This window comes from Hemicordylus capensis, chromosome 5 (genome assembly GCF_027244095.1).
Source record: "Hemicordylus capensis ecotype Gifberg chromosome 5, rHemCap1.1.pri, whole genome shotgun sequence".
NCBI lineage: Eukaryota > Metazoa > Chordata > Lepidosauria > Squamata > Cordylidae > Hemicordylus > Hemicordylus capensis.
In genome coordinates, this window is record NC_069661.1 from 214652542 (window position 1) to 214671384 (window position 18843).

Genomic DNA, 18843 nt, shown 5'->3' on the forward strand with positions numbered 1-18843 from the left:
GAAGTGAACTTAACTGAGGGTGGTGTGTTACACCAAAACATTTTTTGTTTGTTTACCAACTGTTAGTTTTTGTGCAATAAAAGGTATTTTTGTTGAGTTGGCGTTAATATGTGCATTGCATGGCTGACATATCAACTTAACAATAAAATTAAAGATTAAAATGTGTAAATATCTTAATTATCTTTAAGATTACATTCAAGTGCTTACATATTTTTCATAATTTATTGTGTCACCTTACAAGATGATTGAGAAGTTTTACAACAAGAAATCCCCTCTACCAACAAAAGTGTATCTTTTGATTTAAAAGTTTTAAAGTAGATTGACAGGAGAAGGAAATACGTTTTTAAAAACTTTTTAAAGTGTGCTTTAATTGCTCTGTGGTATAGAATAGAAAGCTCAAAATCTCCAGGAACCAATCCAGTAAAAGCTGCTACTTGATCTTGTATAGGATAAAGTACATCTAAACCCTCTGAAATCAATTTAAGTGTGCTTAATTGTGTAGAATCAGGTGGCAATCCCATGCAAACCTATCTGGGACTTAAGTTCTATTGAATTCAGTGGAACTTATTCTCAAGTTAAAATCCACAGTATCTGACTTTAAGACTGCAGACCTAAGCACTCTTTCTAGGAAGTAAGTTCTATTGAACTCAGTGAGATTTGTACATAAACAAACATATTTAGGACACATCTGATGAAGTGGACTGTAGCCCACAAAAGCTTATGCAACAATACATGTGTTAGTCTTTAAGGTCCCACAAGACTCTTTGGTGGTTAGGATCTGGCTGCAAAATACATAGATAAAAGAACAGTAATTTTCATTTCTCTGTCTACAGACTTTGAGACCATCTTACCCAGCTTTGCCAATTTCCACCTCTCCCTGATTTGATTGATATCCACCCAGAAGTTTCTGGAGAGCTTAAAAGCTTGATCACTTTTTTGTGATTATTCACAGTAAGTAACATGAACAACAGTCCTTGGAGAACTAGACATTTTTATTTGCTTTTATATGTCTGCACAAATATATGAGAAATGTACAAATGGAAGAGCCAACATTTTCAAATGCAACTGCAACATTGTACCATTTATCTGAAAGCATGAGGGACATTCAAATCCTTGAGATAAGGATTTGAATCAACTATTCATTTTATATAACCAGTAGTTCTACAGACAAGGACATATGAAAGATACATAAACTACAGATGTGGTGACAGAAACCAATCTGGATGGCTTTAAGAGTGGTTTAGATAAATTCATGGAGATCAGGTCTATTATTGGCTACTAGTCTAAGGGCTATAGGCCACCTCCAACCTTAAAGGCAGGATGTCTCTAAATACCAGTTGAGGAGGAGTAATGGCAGGAGAGAGGGCATGCCCTCAGCTCTTGTCTGTGGGCTTTCCTGGGGCATCTGGTGGGCCACTATATAAAACAGGATGCTGAACAGGGGGGTAGCTAGGGGAGAGGGGGCCGTGTTCATCCCCCTCTCTGGTGCCCCCCCCCAGTGAGAGAGATATTGAAGAAAATAGGAAGGGAGGGAGGGATCTGGAGGGCCCTCAGGAGCTGGAGGCCCATGTTCTTTGAACCATTTCGCTCAATTATAGCTACGCCCCTGATGCTGAACTAAGATGGGCCTTGGGCCTGATCCAGCAGGGCTGTTCTTCGGTTCTTAAAATACAGCCAAAGTGAAGCACTTTTAAGTCCCACAAATTTCCACAGGAGTGTCTTTAAGCACACAGTTAAATTTTCACATTGAGATCAATGGGACTTGGATGAGTTTGGCCATTTCAGGGCCATATCAAAAGAATTTTTTTTTAAAGCAATGCATTTTGGAATTCATGAGATTCTGACTTTGAGAGCACTACCAAAATATTTTGGTGTCCACCTTAAGGCTTACATTGATCCTCTTTGACAAAACGAACACTTCTGAAAGCCATGCCCTTTCATTACCTCAAAGTCATCAACTTAGGAATTGTACTTTTGGCGACACTGAACATTTTAAAGCTTTACCCTCCGACTTTATAGGCGACTGTCAAACAAAACGAACAAGGTGTATTATTATTTTTAACTCGCCATAGAAATGAAGTGTATTTTAACTGGACTGGTGGAAATAGAAAGGGAAACAATAGGTACTTAAAAAACACACGCGGTGGAAGAGTGGGGACGGACGGACACAAACAGCTGCCATGCTTCCCCTGACGAAGGAAACTCATCTTTAAAAGGAAAGAAAATCTCTGACCTGAAAAGCTGCACATGCCCCTTACAGCTGGGATAAGCCTCTGTACTGGGAACCACACCATGGCTGAGCCACCCTCCTGTAAGGACAAGACCGACCACTACAGGGCGATCTCTGAAGATAAACCAATTCCCTTCCTTCTCCTCCTTCTCGTCTCTGCTCTACTCTATTTCCCAAGCCCCCACTATCCAGCATGGCCAACCTCCCAGCCGACACTAGGCGCGAATAGACCACTTGCAAGTTTTTTCGGGACTTGTCGCTCCTAAGACGTAGTTTGATGATGTCATTACACTCCTTTCAACCACTTATCTTCCTGGAGCTCGTTGTGCTGTGTTGCTGTTTGTTTAGGTGTCTAAATCGAACGCCTGATGAATAAGCAGCGCCCGACACGGACAGAGAGTGTTTTTTAAGATCAGCTCATTCCCCTGACGCAAGCTTTGGTAGTGCACATATGAATGGTGGGGATAGCGCAAGGGTAGTAAAAAGGATAGTGGGAAGAGGCACTGTCTTGGACGACTTAAAACGTCGTTTCTAGAAGATTTTGGTCCCCGACGCCAAGACGCGGAAGAAGGGACACAGGGGCGAAATGGGAGGGGGAAGAGGCGGGCCAAAGGAGCGTCTCCTCCCCGGGCGGAGGGAGGAGGAGTCCCATCCAGTAAGCGGGTGAGCTCAGCTGTGTTGCTCACCCTGGAGTTGGTAGGACTCCAGGAGCTGCACCTTTCGGTGTTCGGCTTCCTTTGCTCTGAGTCTGTCTGAGGGATCGAGGTGGCCCATCCATTCTCTTGTAGGGTAGCCAGAACTGAACGGTAGAAAGACCCACTGGAGTTGTGTGGCTGAAGCGAGATCTGCTTCTGTGCTAGGAAATCCTGGAATTCTAGGTAATTTTTCAGAATAAAGGAACTTTTAAGAGCCTTGCTTCTCAGATTCCTTCATTCCTTTCCCATAAATCTAACGCGTGCGGGGACCCTATTGATTTTCTGAATAGAAGACCTGGTTCTCTGCCTGGAGTCCTGCGCTGTCCTCCTTCCGCTTTTTCTACTTTCTCTTTTCTTTTTCAGAGAAAAGTTTCAGGCGCTAGGGTAATCATGGGCTCTTTAAACTGTACACCGTCCAGGGTTAATAAAAACGATGTTTTTTTAATCCGATTTTTTTACTTCAATCTGATTTTTTAAAACTTAAATTGGATTTTAATTAGACAATGCATTAAAAAAGAACCTAGGTCAAAGACATAATCGTGAATATTAATCATAACTCTTCATTATATACTTTATGAATATTCTATATGATTATAGTAGATAGGGATGAGTGAAAACAGGCAGGTGATGTACATGCAGCACACACACAATCAAGCCCTTGCCTCCCCCCACCAACTGCAATAGTAATAATAAAAACAATGTCAAAGGCGGTCAGTAAATAAATAGAGGATTTGCAGAAATAGAGTAGACCTTAGAGAGCTCCTCCTTCTGTATGATCCCCATTGCACACTGAGGTCATCCGGAGATATCTCTGTCCAGTTACCACCAGCACGTCTGCTGGCAACTTGGAACCAGGCCTTCTCTGTAGCTACTCCTGGCCTGGGGAATGCACTCCTGGCAGATATTGGTAGTCTGGGCTCATTGTTGGCCTTCAAGAGAGCCCTAAAGACTTGCTAGTTTGGCTTGGCCTTCCAAGGTTTTTAAAATTGTTTTAAAGTATTTTTAATTGGCTTTAAATGGCTCTGAACGGTCTTACATTTGCTTTTATATTGTTTTAACCTGTTTGTTTTAAATGATGCTTGTTCTTGTATTTTACTTTTGTGCACCTCCCAGAGCCTTTGGATGGGGCAGTATAGATATGTAATAAATAAACAAACAAACAAACAAATAAATAACAAATAAATAAAAAATAAATAATAATGTATGTGAAATTCAAACAGTGCAACAAAAAAATGAAAGGCCTGGTTGCCTGAACAAAACAGCTTTGTGTGTATTTATTATAGTGTGTGCCTGCCTTCTTAAAATGAAACCTACATCTGTCTCTGAATATGTATTAAGGTTATATTAGACAACAAGAATGTACTTTAGTTAGAAAATGATGATTTTCCTGATTGGTGATTTAAATAATTAAAATCGGGTCTTTCTGTGAAACTATTTAAATCATGATTTAAATTGTGATTAAAATCAATTTGTTTTAAATTAAATCAACCCTGATACTGCCTAGAGTGAACCCCCAGTCATTGGGGGTTTGACCATAAGTGTCAATAAAGGTGAAGAATGAAGCCAAAATCTGCCCAGAAGTCCAGATAGATTTTAATGGCCTCTGGTAGAATTAGCTACTCCCCCTGGCCTTTTCTGGTCTTAATTGGTCAACAAGGCTCTTTATCTAAGATGATGTTACTGGTGTCCACGTGGGTGTATCATCTATAGCTTGACCAGGGCTGCTTCTTTCTGCAAAGGTATCATCATAGAGTTCATAGAAGTACTTTCCCCAGAACCCTGGGGGGATATGGCAATCCAGATGGGCCGGTCTGTTGGTGTTGGTGCTTTCTGTGATGCACCAAAATGAGGCTGTCATTGGAACTGACTGCCTGGATGAGTTGTGCCCATTTTCTTTCATAGCTTCTCTTTTCTTACGTGCCAGCAGTTGTTTGTATTTCCTCTTCTACTGTGGGAGCTCCTGCACAGCCATTGGGAGGAGAGCTAGTCCACTTAGCTAAGCAGGGTCTGCCCTGAGTGCATATGAATGGAAGACTTGATGTGTGAGCACTGTGTTCTATATGAGATAATTCCCCTTAGGGGATGGAGCTGCTGTGGTTCCAAGTTCCTTCCCTGGCATCTCCAAGATAGGGCTGAGAGAAATTCCTGCCTGCAACCTTGGAGAAGCCGCTGCCAGTCTGTGAAGACAATACTGAGCTAGATGGACCTATGGTCTGACTCAATATATGGCAACTTGCTATGTTCCCGTTGGTCCACTGCTGGCTTTGTAGACATGATAGAAGGTGGTGAAAGGTTTTTTGGGGGGGGGGAGGTTAGCGCAAGCCTTATCAAACCATGGCTTGGAGTGGTGCTGACGCTGCCAAAGGGGTGCACTGTTTTTGTGAATTAAATGCTCTTGAAGCTCTCAGATTAGGATATTGTAGTTGGAGGTCAATTTGGCATGGCAGAGGGCTCTTCCTGCTGGGGATACAGGGGGCTGGTACTGGTTCTCAGTGTGGGTTTGTTGAGTAACAGACTTGAGTTGGAGCGACATCAGGAGGTGATTGCTATCAAATTTAGAAATAATCTCTAGACTCGCAACAATTGGAAGCAGATCCCCGGAGATGATGGTGTAGTCAATGACATTCATTCTGGAGCTGGACAGGTAGATAAATTCGTCTGGATGATCACTTTCAAGAGTGCCATTTAAGATGAAAAGGTTGAGCCTGGTGGCTGCTTGAGCCAAGCAAAGACTCACAAAACTTGACCTCCAATTGTTTGAGAGTCGGGTTAGGAGAAGTCTGTCAGCCTCAAGGTTGAGAGGGAGGCACTGATGTTTTGTGTAAAGGGTGTGGTTGTCGGGACCCAGCCTAGCATTGAAGTTACCTCCCATCACCACCAGTGCATTGGGGTTCGAGAGGCTGAGGTTGGCAGCATAGGTTTCTAGTTTGGTCCACAAGGTTCTGATCCGGGGTTTCCACTGTGGCGGGGAAAGGTAGGTGTTAATCAACAGCAGGACACAGTGGCTGAATTGGATGAGTACTGCCATAGCATATTGCCTGAATGGTGGGAGAGACCTTGATGTCGCTCAAAGGGCAGTGGAAACTAGCACCCCCAAGCTGCCTTTGCATCTAAGCGCTCCCGGTTCAGCCTCAACTGAGAATGAGATAAATCTGTTGAGCAACAGTTCATCAACAGTCCATGATTCCTGTATCATAATGATGTCATGGTGGGAGAGATAGTCAGTGAAATGGGAATCCCTGACGGATACAGACCATCCGGCCACATTCCAAGATCTGAGGTCAACCTTATGCTGGTCGTTTGAATTTCAGAGGGTTGAGCTGCGAACTGGGGACTGGATGGGGGATCTCCGTGGGGGCACCGGCAGCTTCTCAAAATGTGGGTGGGATGGCTGTGGCTTCGCAGGAGTTGGCCTAAAGTCTTCTATCTGTCTATACAAAGGGCAAGAAGGACGATTCTGCTAACTATTGACCTTTTAGCCTGTTGAGCACAGTTAGTAAGCTCTATGCCAGACATTTATATTGGAAGTTACGAGATTGGAACAAGAAAACCTTTTGGCAGAGGAACAGGCAAGTTTCAGGGAGGGACACGCTACCATTGATCAAGGGTTAGTACTACAGCAGTTAATCAAGAATACTCTGCTCAGACTAATGTATCTCTATATACTGTATTTATAAATTTTAAATTGGCATTTGATTCCATCCCTAGAGCCAAACAGTGGAGAAAGCTGGAAGGCATTTGTTAATTCTTATTTGTTCATTAGATGAGGATATGTTCTTGAGAGTTAAGTGTAACCCCCAGGGTCATTTATCAAATGCAGTCCAAAGGGTGTTAGACTGCCCATATCTAGTTAAATTTTGGTTGAGTGCATAAACACGCAGCTGGAATATTAGATACAGATTTGGATTTGGACCCTATAATTTAATGAGAACTTGATGCTTCATTTTTAAAAAATTATCTGCTCCTGTTTAGAATTGTTTAGTTTCCTGACAATGGCTGCAAAACATATAATTGGATTTAGCAGGTGCGGGAGGACATACATCTATTAAACCTTGGTTTACCAAAATTTGGACAGTAATGATTATGGATAAAGTTTCATCATTCCTCAAACCAGAACCCCACAAATGTAACACATTCTTTTACACAAGATGGAAATCATTTTGGTAATACATAGAGTAATACATACGTAAAGACCCTATACACAGTTCTGACTCCCTGAACTATATTTATTATTATTATTTATTTACACAGTCAGACAGGTTTTATTGACTGGTTTGTCTTATCCAGACATCGAGTCCTTCCCAAGGACCTGGGATGGCTGAATTTTATTGTCAATGTTGTTGCTGTTGTTATAGATATCGTCGCAGAATATATATAGGCTGTTCCTAGTAAAGTTGCTTTTTGTAATTGGCTGGCTGATGGTGATTTCTGTGGCCTCTATAGTGTTGAGGTGCTCCTCAAGTTGTTTTGGAATTGCACCTAGGGCGCCAATTACCACTGGGATGATTTTGGTCATTTTCTGCCACAGCCTTTCAATTTCAATTTGTAGATCTTGTATTTTGTTGTTTTTTCTATTTCTTTTTCTTCTGTTCTGCTATCCCCTAGTATTGCTATGTCGATAATTTTGACTTGTTTTTCTTTCTTCTCGACTACAGTTATATCTGGTGCATTGTGTGGCAGATGTTTGTCTGTTTGTAGTCGGAAGTAATAGTATAATACAAAGTAGTAATAACAGTATTTCAGCTTTATTCATTAGACCCCCCCGCTAACTGAGCAACCTTTTCAAGTGGTAATTCTCTCATATTTAGCAGGGGGAGAGCAACTGGCCCTATCCAATCCCAGCACAGCATCCCTTCAGTGGCTGTTGCTGGTGTCCAGCTTATGTTTATTTTTAGATTGTGAGCCCTTTGGGGACAGGGCACCATCTTATTTATGTATTATTTATTTTTCTATGTAAACTGTTTTGAGAACTTTGGTTGAAGAGTGGTATATAAGTATTCATAGTATTAGTAGTAGTAGTTTGCTCTGTTGTATATTTCAGAGGGGAGTGTGTGTTTATCCACATGGTCATTAGCTGCTCCCCGCCCCCCACATCAGCATCCTACCTATTTCCAGTCAAGGCTAATTCAGGCAGACATGAATATTTGAGTTATGCACCTTGAATAGAACCAGGTAAGACATTAAAAGCAAACTGGAATTCATCTAAATTTCCCCCTTTATAGTCTAAAATTATCATGAGCAAACATAAAACCATAAACAAGACACATGTCATCTCCAGCCCTCTCAGTTGAAAACTAGTTGTCACATAGACCTTTTCTATAGTTACTCAAATTTATAATTAACCATTTTCATGTGGACTTAAACATAATTAACTTAATCTACCTTTCCCTGCTCCTCAAACATAAGGGTGAGGAGGAAAAATCTAATCTTAAAATCTTTCTGAAAAATGCAAACATGAAGTTTCAGATAAAACTAAACAGTAATAGGTCATTATTTTTCTAGGCCAGAACTGAATCAAATGAATAAAGGAAAGAAGGTGAATTCATTCTTAATATTCCTGACAAGTTACAGAAAGCAAACAAAATGATCCATACAGTCAGTGGCATTATTGGTAATCTAAAAGGGTTGTTGGTTGTACAAAGATACTTTAAAGGTAAAGTGTGCTGTCAAGTCGATTTCGACTCCTGGTGCCCACAGAGCACTGTGGTTTTCTTTGGTAGAATACAGGAGGGGTTTACCATTGCCTCCTCCCATGCAGTATGAGATGATGCATCTTCCTGTATTGGTGCTGCTAAGTATAGTACCAGTGTGGATTCGAACTGGCAACCTTCAGCTTGTTAGTCAAGCATTTAAAGATACTTTACTGCCTTTCTTTTTCCTCACCCTTAGAGAATATCTTTGGTTTTGCTCACATTTTCAGAGCATGCAAGTGCCTCTGATCAGCAACTAGTTTCTACAGAAAGGCTGTTTTGCAGCTGGCAACTGTTATGTGGAGACAGATTTTGTTCTGGAAGCTCCAATTGATGCCCAGTGTAGTTTGTTCAGGCATTGGTAGGTCTTCCACAGGCACACATGAGCAGTACTTCTCCTGTGAATTGTAAGAGTTCAGTGCTTCTAAAGATGCAATTCAATTACCGTTCAGTACAATGTATGTTGGTACATTCAGTGGGAGTAATGAAGAGAGCAAGCAAGCATTTTTCCGTGGTAGACAAATGTTAGTCTCATTTAATTTGTTAAATAGCACATTCTCATATCTGAATAAAAGTGCACAGAGTTGCCTGAAAAACTGTCTTATAATGAAATTAATTAAAACTTTTGGACTTTTTCTTCTGTAGCTTTTGCAGACAGGTATAAACATTGGACAGGTATCATTCCCATCCACTAGCAGTGCAGGTGTGAATTGTTACAATTCACACCTGCACATAACAATTTGTTATTTGGTGGCTAACAAATAAAGGTTGTTGATATTATTATTATCATTGCTATATATAATTCTCTAAGACGTACCCATCGCTAATCCCATGTGTTTCAGTTCTCGTGAGAGTTCACGAGTGAGCTGCCAGTAGGAGCACAGGAAAGCGGCTGTAGACAGGCATGCAGGTCGCAGGGAAAAAGAAAGAAAATTGTGACGGGGGGAGAATGTGGCGGAGGGGAGAAAATGGTGGCAGGAGAGAAAGTGCCGGCCAGGGGGCTGAGAACAGGGGAAGAGCCAAGAGGGAGTGGGAAAGGAGGACGGAGAACTAGAGGTGTAAATGTTCTGTGCCTGGGCCAGCTAGTTATTATTGTTATTATTGGTAACAGGTGGTTCCTGAGCAGCAACAACCTTTGCCTGAAATGAAAATGGACATTGAAATGAAAGAAGAAGAGTTGGAAGAAACAGATGTTCAGCTAGAGGAGAAGCCAGAGGTCAGTATGTGGCATTTATTTTAATGATTTTTATCCCACTTTCCATAACTCAGAGCAGCTCACAAGGAAAAATTAGTCCCTGCCAAAAAAATTACCACAATCATTACCATTAAATTGTTATAAAAAAGTTACAGATCAAAACAAGACAGTAAAATTGCAATCCAGCAGCTAAAACATAAATATGTAAAATGTAATTTTGAAGAGAGAGAAAAACACTTTTAATTCCTTCTTTAAAAGAGCAAGCAAGGAAGTCATTTGGCTCCTTAAGAAGGGAGGTTTCTTTGTAAGTGGAACCACCACTGAAAAGGTTCTGTCCCTGGTACCTGTCATATTTTATTATGTATTTATTTATTTTAAAATCAAATTTATATACCGCCCAATCTTTCATCTCTGGGCAGTGAACATAAAACAATTAAAACACACATACAAAGTTAAAACAATTCAATAATTTAAAATCAACCACAGAATTAAAACCGACACATTTTTAAAAGCTGAGAAAGCTTGGTTGAAAAGTTGGGTTTTCAGATGTTTTTAAAGAATTGCCAGAGATGGGGAGGATCATATCTTAATAGGCAGCGCATTCCACAATCTCGGGGCAGCAACCAAGAAGGCCTGTCTCCGTGTAGCCACCAGACGAGTTGGCGGTATCTGGAGACAGACCTCCTCAAATGACCTCAATGGGTGGTGGGGCTCATAGTGAAGAAGACACTCTCTTAAATACCCAGGGCCTAACCCATTTAGGGCTTTATAAGTTATAACTAGCACTTTGTATTTTGCCCAGAAATCTATTGGCAACCAGTGTAGCTCCATCAGCAAAGGAGTAATGTGGTCTCTCCGAGATGACCCAGAGACCAACCTGGCTGCCGCATGCTGAACCAACGGGAGTTTCCGGACTACGTACAAAGGCAAGCCCATGTAGAGCGCATTACAGAAATCAAATCTTGAGGTTACCAACAAATGTACCACTGTTCTGAGGTCATTGATCTCGAGAAACGGGCGCGGCTGGCGTATCAGCCGAAGCTGATAGAAAGCACCCCTGAGCACTGCCTCAACCTGAGAAACCAGGGAGAGGTGTGGATCTAGAAGTAATCCCAGGCTGCGAACCTGTTCCTTTTGGGGAAGTGTGACCCCATCTAGAACAGGTAGATCAAAATCGTCCCTGGAGTTTTGACCCCGCACAATAAGTACCTCCGTCTTATCTGGATTCAGCTTCAGTTTATTCTCCCTCATCCAGCCCATTACTGCTTCCAGGCAGGCATTTAGGGAGGATATGCCAACTCCTGAAGAAGTTGACATGGAGAAGTAGATCTGGGTGTCATCAGTGTACTGGTAACATCTGGCTCCAAATTCCCTAATGATCTCTCCCAGCAGTTTTATGCAGATGTTAAAAAGCATTGGAGAGAGTATGGAGCCTTGAGGAACACCATACTTAAGCTCAGATTTCGAAGAGCAACAATCTCCAATCGATACTATCTGGTATCTGTCCAAGAGGTAGGAGCAGAACCACTGTAAAACAGTGCCTCCCACCCCCAACCCCCTCAGACGTTCCAGAAGTATACTGTGGTCGATAGTATCGAAAGTAACAGAGAGATCCAAAAGGACCAACAAAGTCACGCTTCCTCTGTCAATTGGAGATCATCCATCAGGCCGACCAAGGCAGTCTCCACCCCATAGCCCGCCCGAAAACCAGTTTGAAATGGGTCTAGATAATCAGTTTCCTCCAAGACCGCCTGGAGCTGAGAGGCCACCACCCTCTGTGAGCTCAGTAAGGGATTCCATTGGGCAGCGGGGTGATTGGTACACCAACAGAAGTCCCAATCTATTCCTGCTCCCCAAACTTAAGTACACACATTCAGTATGGTCTGATACCCTAACAGGGACCCTGGTAAGAGAGATGTTATCCTTATAGACCACAGTCACTCTACCTCCCTGCCCACGTCCCCTCACCTGCTGCTCTGCAGAGTATCCTGGCAGGAGAAGCTGGGACCAGACTGGACCACTAGTCTACCTCAGCCAAGTCTCGGTAGTACATACCAGGTTGGCTCCTTCATCCATAATCAGATCATGGATGAGTTCAGGCTTATTTTGGACCGACCTGGCATTGCAGAGGAGCAAGTTAAGGCTATATGGGTTGCTGGCAGTGCTCCCCAAGGTCAAAGAGCTGGCAGGACAGCTGGAAGGGGAGACAGCTCTTAAATTTCTGACTACCCTTCCCCTGGAATGGCCTGCTGACCTGCCAACATTACTTCTTCTATTCCCCACCACTACCGGTATAGCTGCCCCACAGAAGGCGCTCCCTGTCTCCCCATCTCCAGACAAACCCAGACACATTACAAATTAGCTTCAGCCAAGTCTCAGTAGCAAGTGGGCAAACCAGCTGTGCTGTTGGTGCTTCCTCCGTCTTTATAGGCTCCCAAAAACTTAGAGTTGCTTCTCTCACAGGTGACTCCAAGCTGGGGCAAATGAAAATCAGTGCTCACAGTTGGAAATAGTTGCCAGCACTCAGGAAGAAGAAAGGGCAAAGCGCAGCTACACAGACCGGCCTCCAAGCTGCCCATGCCAAGCTGAGGGGATGTGGGTGGCCAGGAGGCTCTGAAATATCTCCAGACCAAGGTCAGGAGACAAACCGACACAGTCCAAGCCCCTGCATCTTCTTCACCTCCCTTACACTTATTCATTTCTGCTAACAGTGGGCCAGGAAACAGAGTCTCTATGGCAGATCCCAAAGGCTGGGCAGGTTGATATAAGAGCAGGCAGTCATTAAGTATTTCACTTAAATGTCTTGCCTTTCCTCCAAGGAGTTCAATGTGGCATGCATAGAATTTCCTCACTTTGTCTTCACAACAGTACTGAAGTAGGTTAGGCTGAGAGAGAGTGATAGGTCCATGGCCAACATGACTGAATAGGAATTAAGTGTTTCTTATACAAAGTATTTAAGGAAAAAGTAATATGTGGATAGTAAATTAACACTTCTGGATTGCATATACTGTTTCACTGTACAAATGCTGGGAAACTGCAAAAGACCATACCCTTCTAGGCTGTGTACACATGGTGAAAATTGTGTGTGTGTGCGCACACACACGCAGTTCTTATCAAAGTGGGACTCACCAGCTAGGCAGTTGATTATCTTTTCTTTAGCTGTCTTTATTGAAGAATTTGCTGTTTAAGCCTTAAAATGGCTCCTAAAGTGAGGAAAGCTCCTCCATCTTCAACCTGCTCCTCCTCCTCTTGGAAAATCTGCAGAGGCAAGGATAATTTAATGAAGTTTCTTACAACTATGAATGCTGATTATAATATATATATATTATGGTTTCTGTAGATGCACTTAAAACAGCAGTTAAGGCATAGTCCTTGAAGGTGTAGATAGGGGTGATTCTGTCTCATTCATGGAGGTGTTTCTGCATAATATAGTGTCTGTCTGAGGACTATCAGTTGGAAATTGAAAGCATTTATCGTATTTCAGCCTTCTACTGATAGACCTTACTCTTTGATTGTTAGGTTTCTTAGATTTGCAGTTAAAGAGGATCTTTTGAAACATGCTCATGAGAAGGAGCTCATTTGGAACTCAAGAACTATTAGTATGTAAAGTTTTATTACGGTCATTGAGCCAACATCACTGAAACAATACAAAACACAATGAAAATAATACAGTAATACAAAACACTGATCATTCAAATAATCTCAGATCTGATCCTGCATGCGGCCACAAAAAATTTGGCTACACACAGTGTTGTAGATGCACAGAGCTAATAAAAAGGTTGTATATACATCATCCATTCTAACAGGGATATTTGATAAGAGTGGGGAAATAAGAGAAATACGGATATTTCTGTAAAATGAGCAGTATAGAAAAACATGAGTCACAGTTTCGACACCCTGCCTGCAAGGACAGATTCGACTGGTAATAGGGATTTTATGGTACCTATCCTCCAGTACAGCAGATGGAAGTGCATTAAATTGTGCGAAGGATAAGGTCCTTCTCTGGGACAAGGTAGTTAAATTCATTAAATAGTGGGCTGGTTTAGGGTAATGCATGAAACTACCAAGAGAGTTTCTTGCAGAAATTTGTGCCAAGTTGCTCTGTTTTTCAATGTCTTCTTTCTTTCTTTCTTTCTTTCTTTCTTTCTTTCTTTCTTTCTTTCTTTCTTTCTTTCTTTCTTTCTTTAGGTTAACAATTAAAATCAAAACTGTAAAAACAGAATAAAACCAATTAAACATGCAAACAGCTAAAAACCCTGGAAAACCAGGGCAACCATTTAAAACAATTTAAAACAGTTTACAGTAGTTCAAAAACCCTGGAAGACCAGGCCAAATGGAAGTTTCTGACTATTTTTCAATGGCAGCCCCGCATAAAGCGTATTGCAGTAATCCAGCTGTGACGTGACTAAGACATAGAAAACTGTGGCCAGATCTGCCTTCTTGAGAAAGGGACACAGCTGGCACACTAGCCAGATCTGTGCAAAGGCATCATTGGCCACTGACTCCACCTGAGCATCCAAAAGCAGAGCTGCATCCAGCAACACCCCCAAGCTGCACACTAGCTCTTTCAAGGGGACTACAACCCCATGCAGAAGTGGTTGAATCCTCTCATCCCAATTGGTTTTCCTACTGACCAACAGCACCTCCGTCTTGTCTGGATTTAGCCTCAGTTTCCTGGTCCACATCCAGCCTTTCACCGTCTCCAACCCCCAGTTCAGAAGATCCACTGCCTCGCTAGAATCTGATGACAAAGAGAGGTAGAGCTGAATGTCATCTGCATATTCCCTCCTGACAGAGGGAGTGTGACTCTGTTGGCCCTTTGGACCTCTTGGCAGCTTTCAATACTGTCAACCATAGTATCCTTCTGGAGCGTCTGAGGGGGTTGTGGATAGTAGGCGCTGCTTTGTGGTGCCCCCCACTTGGGCAGGTTCCAGATGGTGTCCCTTGGAGACTGTTGTTCTTCAAAATCTGAACTTCTGTATGATGTCTTTCAGGTCTCCATATTGTCTCCAATGTTGTTTAACATCTACATGAAACCACTGGGAGAGATCATCAGGAGATTCGGTGCAGGGTATTATCAGTATGCTGATGACACCCAAATCTATTTCTCCATTTCAACATCATCTGGAAAAGGCATAATCTCCTAAAGGCCTGCCTGGAGGTGGTGATGGGCAGGATGAGGGATAACAAACTGAGACTCAATACGGAGGTATTTACTGTATGGTGTCGGAACACGGGAGACAGGTTTGATCTACTGGTTCTGGATGGGGTCACACCTCCCCATAGGGAACAGATATGCAGTCTGAGGTTGCTTATAGATCCAAACCCCTCCCTGGTGTCCCAGGTTGAGATAGTGGCTAGAAGTGCCATCTATCAGCTTCAGCTGATACGTCAGCTGTGTCTGTTTCTCGATATAAATGTCCTCAGAACAATGATATATTGGCTGGTAACCTCCAGACTTGACTACTGTGATGTGCTCTATGTGGGGTTGCCTTTGTACATAGTCTGGAAACTGCAGTTGGTCCAGAATGCAGCGGCCAGGTCTCTGGGTCATCTTGGAGAGACCATATTACTCCAGTATTGAAAGAGTTAACACTGGTTGCCGATAAGTTTCTGGGCAAAATTCTAGGTGCTGGTTATAACCTATAAAGCCCTAAACAGCTTAGGCCCTGGGTATTTAAGAGAAGGTCTTCTTCGCTATGAACCCCACCACCCATTGAGATCATCAGGAGAGGTTCGTCCAGAGTTGTCACCGGCTCATCTGGTGGCTACTCAGGAACAGGCCTTCTCCATTGCTGCCCTGAGGCTTTGCAGTGCACTCCCTACTGAAATAAGATCCTCCCCATGCTAGTTATCCTCTGTTAGCTGAGCAAAGAGACACCTTTTAAAGTGGTGATTCTCTTATACTTAGCAGGGGGAGAGCAACTGGCCCTATCCAGCCCCAGCACAGCTGCCCTCCAGAGGTTGATGCTGGTGTCTACCTTATGTTTCTTTTTAGATTCTGAACCCTTTGGGGACAGGGGACCATCTTATTTGTGCATTTATTTTTCCATGTGAATCACTTTGAGAATGTTGTTGAAAAGCGGAATATAAATAGTTGTTGCCACCACCCATCTCTGACAACTTTTTAAAAGTCCTTAAATATGCATCTATTCACCCAGGCTTTTAATTAAATTCTGTTTTAATAGTTTTTAACATTGTTTTTTAAAAGTTTAAATTGTTGTGATGTTTTAACCTTTTTATTCTAAAAAGAATAAATTGTAATTTGTATTATTTTACAGTAAACGGTCCAGAGATGCAAGTTTTGGGTGGTATACAGATACGCTGAATGAATGAATGAAATATTGACATTTCAGTCCAAACCTCCAGATGACCTCTCTAGTGGTTTCATGTAGATGTTAAACAGCATGGGGGACAAAACTGAGCCTTATGGGACCTCAGAGGCCAATAAATTGAGCGGAAATCCCCCAGCGCCACCTTCTGAAGCCTCCCCTCAGAAGGATAGGAACCACTCTAATGTAGTACCCCCAATCCTTATACTTGAGAAGCAGTCCAGAAGGAAACCATGGTCAGAATCAACAGGGACACACTTCCCCTGTCTAGTTCCTGACGAAGGTCATCCACCAGGATGACCAAGGCAGTTTCAGTCCTAAACCCAGGGCAGAAGCCAGATGGAAAAGGGTCTAGATAATAGATAATATCTCAGCACCTGGATGGCATTACAAATCATAATCTGGAATGTCAAAGGGCTGTTGTCTGTTCTAAGTGGAGACAGGTTTTGACTAAGTTGAGGAAATTGAAGGCTGAGGTGGCTTTTTTTGCAAGAGACTCATATTCTTCCAATTGATAAACAACTTTAGCAAAAGTCCTGGGTTGGTATGTACATACTGTATTTTACCTGACTCCAAGACTAGTTTCCCCCCAGTTCTTTGATGTTAGAAACCAGGGGGTCATTTTAAATTCAGAGGAGTTCTCCTTTTGGGTAAATAAGAGTATAAGCTGTATTTAACCACTGTTCTTAAAGGGGCTCATCTGAAATTCAGAGTTGTCTTGTATTCGAGTAAATATGGGTAAGTGGAAATTCTAAGAGGGCAGGGGGGTGTAGCTACTTAAATCCATAAATCTTTTAAGTTAATAGTTGAGCAGGAAATAGTGGATGAAGAAGGCTGTATTTTGATACTTATTGCTACTATTGGGGGCCAACATTTAAAGTATATGGTCCAATTATAAACTCTTCTGAACAAATACATGATTGTTTTGAACACATATACTTTGTCAGGGGATCATATAATGCTTGGATGTGATCTGAATCAAACTCTTGAGCTCCTTTGGGATCGTAGCACTCTCTCACGCAGGATAAATTCTCATATTTGTATCACACTGCAAAATTATATGTTAGAGTTGAATTTAGTGGATTTATGGCAACTTTGTAATCCTTCTCAAAAGGCATATACTTCTCCCTCCAGTTCACAAAAATTGTTTTAGTTCGGATTATTTTTTGATATCTTATTCATTAGAATCCCAAATTCAGGAATGTAATATTGATACTATAGTTATTTCAGACCATACTCCGGTTAAGCTGAATGTTACTTGGAGATGATCCCCCATTACTCCATCTAGATTGGGGGTAGGCAATGTGCGGCTCTCCAGATGTTGCCAAACTACAACTCCCATCATCCCCAGCCACAATCTATTATAGCTGATGGTGATGGGAGTTGTCATTCAGCAACATCTGGAGAGCCACATGTTGCCTACCCTTGATCTAGGTATCTGAATATACAGGAGGGCCTCAATATCTACGGATTCATTATCCATGGATCTGCGTATCTGTGGTGGGGTAAAAGACATCCGACTTCGGCATATGTTGGCGGGGGGGGGGGCAGGAAAAAAGCACGTTAACCTTTTGTATCTGCAGGTCGGAGTGGATGGAAATGACCACAAAGGTCATTTCCAACTGCAATTTTGTGTTTTAGAGCTCCAAAATGGCTCCATTAAAAGAAAGAAAGAAAAATCCAGCAATTTTTGACCAATTTTCAGCCGATTTGGGGGCATTCCAGGGCATATTCAGGGGGAGCAACAAAGCATGGTATTGAGCCCTCCTCCCATTTTGCCCTAAAATTTGGCTGGCTTTTGGCAAATTTTGGTCATTTCCCCAGTGACCAGGAACCTAACCCCCACAAACCCATAGTCCCCAACGACACAATATTCACAGTTTCTGTATCTACAGTTGCAGCCAGGAACGGAACCCGCGCGAATATCAAGGTCCTTCTGTATCAGCAATTTATAAATCAGATGGAACAGGAGATTAAGGATTTTATTTTATAACAGTTCTGTGTCTGGGTTATTTTATAAGGGTTTTGTGTTTGACCCAAGATTCTTTTAAAGCACTTATACAAGGGAGTGTTATAACGTACCAAAAAATTGTGGAGGGGTAAGGTTCTCCATAGAGAAGACAGTTGAGGATCTATTAACTTTGTATGCTTTACATATAATATGTGTTACCTCTGAGATGTCTGTTTTCCAGGTTAAGGTAAAATCGATGCCAGAGCAATGTAAATCTGAACCAACAGAGCAAAAGGAGAAAAAGCAAGAAGTGAAGGAAGAGGAGGAAAGACCTAGTACTTCAGGAGCACTAGCTTCAGGACTGCCAAAAAGGAAAAGTATGCTAAGGTTTTCTTATCATCTGAATAGGGAGACTGAGTAGTTTTGCTTTTCAAGTTTGAGACGTGGACATGAATTGAGCACTTTAGTAATGGAAATAATTCTGTCAAAGCCATGGATTATCTAGGTTGGAGGACAGAAGTGTGGGATCTGTATATCAGTTTAACCTTAACAAAATTTGTGTGTGTTTGTGTATAGTTGCCTGTTCTGTGTGTTTCACATGGCAGACATTTCATAACTGGACACTGCTTGGCAACATGATTACTGTAATGCACTCTATGTGGGGCTGCGTTTGTATGTAGTCCAGACCATTGGACAATTGGTGCAGAATGTGGCAATCAGACTAGTCTCTGGGATAGCTCAAAGAAACCA

At 42.1% G+C, this 18843-nt stretch overlaps 2 protein-coding genes across 12 annotated transcripts in view; one reads left to right on the forward strand and one right to left on the reverse strand.

Moving 5' to 3' along the window:
* Positions 1 to 2607, reverse strand: part of XPNPEP3 (X-prolyl aminopeptidase 3) — a 50712-nt gene extending 48105 nt beyond the window's left edge. For 3 of the 8 annotated variants that reach the window (XR_008308827.1, XR_008308826.1, XR_008308825.1), the window contains exon 1: positions 2234 to 2606. Coding sequence is in view for 5 of the 8 variants with exons in the window: in XM_053257119.1 (XP_053113094.1) it covers positions 2234 to 2294 (61 nt within the window). In the remaining 3 variants the exon portion in view is untranslated. Of the gene's footprint in view, positions 1 to 2233 lie in introns of all 8 variants that reach the window. The other 5 variants (XM_053257119.1, XM_053257118.1, XM_053257121.1 and 2 more) reach the window with 4 other exon arrangements.
* A 196-nt stretch (positions 2608 to 2803) lies between these two features.
* The window catches only part of LOC128325975 (histone acetyltransferase p300-like), a 64768-nt gene continuing 48728 nt past the window's right edge, over positions 2804 to 18843 (forward strand). For 2 of the 4 annotated variants that reach the window (XR_008307774.1, XM_053251979.1), the window contains exons 1-3: positions 2804 to 3108; positions 9727 to 9831; positions 18335 to 18470. Coding sequence is in view for 3 of the 4 variants with exons in the window: in XM_053251979.1 (XP_053107954.1) it covers positions 9760 to 9831; positions 18335 to 18470 (208 nt within the window). In the remaining variant the exon portion in view is untranslated. Of the gene's footprint in view, positions 3109 to 9726; positions 9832 to 14804; positions 15020 to 15078; positions 15545 to 18334; positions 18471 to 18843 lie in introns of those variants that run through there. The other 2 variants (XM_053251980.1, XM_053251982.1) reach the window with 2 other exon arrangements.